At 40.3% G+C, this 4,083-nt stretch overlaps 1 protein-coding gene across 1 annotated transcript in view; it reads left to right on the top strand.

Annotated features, from left to right (window-relative positions):
- Positions 1-4,083, top strand: part of CDH2 (cadherin 2, type 1, N-cadherin (neuronal)) — a 36,153-nt gene that overhangs the window by 7,743 nt on the left and 24,327 nt on the right. The window contains exon 6 of the mRNA XM_008950220.1: positions 117-289. Coding sequence (XP_008948468.1) covers positions 117-289 — 173 coding nt within the window. The remainder of the gene's footprint in view (positions 1-116; positions 290-4,083) is intronic.

The following is a 4,083-nucleotide window of genomic DNA, read 5'->3' as shown; positions in this document are numbered from 1 at the left end:
CAGGAATGTGCAGAGTTTACCAAAAGAAATAATGTGCTCTGACCATTGCTTGTAAGTGATCTGGTGTAATCTGAGTCAACTGTTTATATAACATCAATTATTTATCCTGCTGCTAGGAACCTATGTGATGACTGTTACAGCCATCGATGCTGATGATCCCAATGCCCAGAATGGGATGCTGAGATACAGGATTTTGTCACAGGCCCCCAGCAGCCCCTCTCCAAACATGTTTACAATCAACAATGAGACTGGTGACATTATCACTGTAGCAGCTGGACTTGACAGAGAGGTATGGCAGCTCTTAATCTTATAAGCTCAGCTATACTTAATATTGGGAGGAAGCACATTTTTCTACTAATAACTTATTAATACTTCTCTTCCTGGGCTGAACTTTCTCCCTGAAAAAGAAAATCATAGGGATGAAAACTGGACCCACATGTTCTACACATGCAGTCACTCTTGGTTCCATGGGATGATAGAAAGGGTCTGGTCTCAAAAGCCTGTTTGCTTTTAAGGAACAGATACACTACTAGATGTAGATGGAAAATAGAATTGGCTATATGTTTTATTTATTTTGGAGGCTCCAGGAGAGCTCCTGTCCTCTTTCTTGCTCTTGACAGAGAGGTGGTAAATATTTGAGATCTTCTGGATGGTGTGTTGCTAAATTTGCAGTAACTCCCTGATCTTAGTTTTGCTTATTAAAATAATATGGGCAAAATAATTCAAATTCTAAAGCTTGAAAAGCATTTTTCTGAGGAATAAGCCAGTCAGTACTGGATAGAGACTTGTCTTAAGACTTGAGGGGAGAATAAAAAAAAATCTCTGACTGTCAATAGTTCCCTGCTACATGCTGGGCAAGTCCTGTTCTGTCTAGACAGTTCTTCACTGTGCCCACCACCAGAGAAGGAGGGTGCCAGATCCTCTGCTCTGGTTCATCCATCTGTGAGGTAGGAATAAAAATATTTCCCTCCCGAGTCCAGATCTGTCACGTGGACTAACTGTGCTTTTGAACCACTTGAAAACTTCACAAGGGAGAAGCATTATTTTATAAACAAACCATAAAATCTAAACAAACCTTTTTTTTTCCCAACGCGTCTTGTTTCAACTTCTGTTTTACTCATCTCATTTCAGCTCATTAAATCTGAAGGGTTTTCTTGAGCTGGATTCACTGTTCAGTTTTTAGCTGTTTGCTTATACTAGGAAGTAACTTTGTTCTCCATTTTTGATGCTCTGGTCTGGCTCTTAATATTCTGATGAGTTTGAAAGGGGCAATCAGGAGATTTGAAAAACTAAACAGACTGTTAGATATTGCAGTTTTCAAAGTTTTTTATTAACATCCATTCTATTGAAGTTGTTTGGGAAGAGGATGGATTGGAGGAAGGGAAAAACCTTGAACTTTACAGTATTGCCCTATTAAATTAAAAGAATGATGGGCAGCTTTGCTCCTGGTTTTAAAATCCCCTGGTCATCTTTGACAGGTGAACTTTGAGAAGGACGTTGTGATAACTCTGAGTTTTATTGACTAGCTCTACCAGAGTGATTTAACTTGGAAAAAAACAGCTGTCTGTGGAGCTTAGACCCTTGCTGGAGAAGCCTCATCATTTGCCATCCCTTCTCCTGATGGATCCCTGCACTGATACCCCAATGGGTATTTATAAACATTTCTTGCCTATGTTAAATATTAATGATTAATGTTAAATCATTCAAATATTAGATTAATATGAGATAAAATGGTTTCCTTCCCAAGCCCTTGCTTTGCTTCCTTCATTTCCTGAGTCATTTTGTGGGAGTCAATTAAATTAAAACAACCAGGAGTCTAGAAAGCTAGATCTGAATCAAGCAGATCTTCTGACAGTGGTTTGGGGATTGTTGTCCATGAATCTTATCTGGGCTGTCCTCTTCTGTTATTCTCTCCTTTCCTCTAAGTCCTGACTCTTTTTGTAAAGCTCTAATTAGGCTCATAAAATACTAGACACAATTTTAAATCCTTAAATTACGTGACCCATTATTTCTGGGAGCATAAATGTTGTAGGGGCTCAAAAAAAAAGGGGATAAAAGTGATTTCCTGTGATAGCAATCCTCATTTAGTATTTTAGGCTAACATATACAGGAGGAGAGTTGCTTAGATAAGGAGACTCATCTAAAGGCAGAAAAAATCTTTCACTTGCTATCTCAAAAAAAGCTGTTTCATGAGATCCAGCTGTTCCTATTTCTTCTGCTATTGCTGTGGCATTCACTCCAGCATTAACACATCTGCCTTGCTGCTGGAGGTGCTGAACAAATCAGGCAGGGTGCTTTAAATTTACACACTGCCACCCCTGCCTCGCGTGAGGTTAATTCAGTGGAGCACTTTGAGTTGGCCCCTGTTGAAGTGGAAAGATGTGACCTGATGAGGTCTGCGTTCCGTCTCCGAGCTGCCAGCTCCTTTTCAGATGTGTTGCTGCAGATTCTCCCTGCAAGGCTGCAGACACATTGCTCCACAGCTTATTCCTGGCTGCTTCTCAACCCACGGTTGGAAAAGGAAAGTCACCTCCCCCCAGTTTCCCCCAGGCTTGGGGAGTTTTGTCCTTGTTGGCGTCTGAAGTGTCGTTCCCAGCAGGTGATCTTCTCTATGGGAGTGCTGGGGACAAGGGAAGGAACACACAAAACACATATAGGAAGATTTTTAATGTGCTTCTCCTGTTGGAAGCAAATAAGATCATAGGGAAGTTGTCTCTGTGTAATAATAATGGAGTTTCTGTAATGAAATCTGCTTCTTGGGATCAATGTGTTAAGACCCAGGTGAATCCACAGCACCTGCTGTTTCAATAACACAGAATCATCTGGCTGAAACATTTGCCTCAATACTGCTCTGGATTTTTATTGCTTCACAATAAGTAAAGTTTGAGTTTGGGGGTTTTGGTGGTGCTTTTTTTCTTCTGGATGAAAGTAGTAAAAGTATTTCAATTCCCTTGTGACTGCTTCTCTTGGTGTTGTGAAGAGGACCTTTAGGATGTTTATTTAAGCCTTTTGAAGGTCACTTTGCAAGTATATTTTCCAAGCCAGAATTCCTATACATATTTGTGTTATTAAACACATATTGCATTTCTGTATAAATATTACTCTTGCTTTTTTAAAAGAACCATGGGGTGCACAGATAATAATTCACTTCCAGGGTGTGTTGTAAAGGTTCTGTTGTGAAAGGAGACATGAGCAGGAATTATCTTCAGTGGGAGATAAAAATGCTTACTTTTAATAGCTTACTTTAAAAACTTTTTTTAATTCAATGTCTCCTTCTTGCTGCTTGGAAGTATGCCCAACAGTTAAATCTCATGTCCCTCGTAGTGTTCAGCCAGAATTTGAAAAATTATTTGGAAGAAAGTGAGATATTATCAGTGGAATTGTCCTTGCTTATTTTTTTTTTTGTATCAATATCCACAGCCCCTTTTTGTAAACTGTTTCCACGAGAAGTAATCTGTCCTATACCCCAGGCTTTTAAGTAGTGGAAGAAAATAAGGTACTAAGTAGAAAAAAAAATATATATATATGCTGTTCTTCAAGTGTTTTTGCTTTGCAAGAAGGTTTTTGCCAGTGTTAGTAAACGGTTCATGCAAGTGATATTTCAAAGGAATAGCAACTCCTTGTGCTTGTGTGTTTTCTTTTGGAAAGAACAGAGTGATAACACCTCCTAACTCTCTCCAAGCAAAGACACTGAACTGGTAAATGAAAAAAGCCTTGCACAATATTTGCATTTCACAGTAGAAACTGCCAACGAGTTAAAAATCAACTTCTCACAACGGCACAAAACTCTTTCTAATTTTTTTTTTATTATTAGTTTTGGGTCATGCAGCCTTTTGTTGACTTTTAAACAGCCAAGGAGTTTGAGGTCAGGTCTCCATTGGGCATTTCTCGTGCTGCAGGGAGCCCTGGCCCCGCTCCAGCAGCGATGGGAGCGCACCCAGGGCTCCTGGAGGGAGGGTGATGAGAAGGAGGGGGTGGCAGCAGCCACCATCTCCAGCCTGAACGTTTAACATTTATGGAAATAGCCCATGAGGTTGTCCCCCCCCTCCTCCCCGTGCCCTTCCCTGTCCCTGTGAGCCTTGA

This window comes from Merops nubicus, unplaced genomic scaffold (assembly GCF_000691845.1).
Source record: "Merops nubicus isolate BGI_N331 unplaced genomic scaffold, ASM69184v1 scaffold2622, whole genome shotgun sequence".
NCBI classification, from domain to species: domain Eukaryota; kingdom Metazoa; phylum Chordata; class Aves; order Coraciiformes; family Meropidae; genus Merops; species Merops nubicus.
Note: the sequence above shows the minus strand (reverse complement) of the source record. Positions and strands in the feature narration are given on the sequence as shown.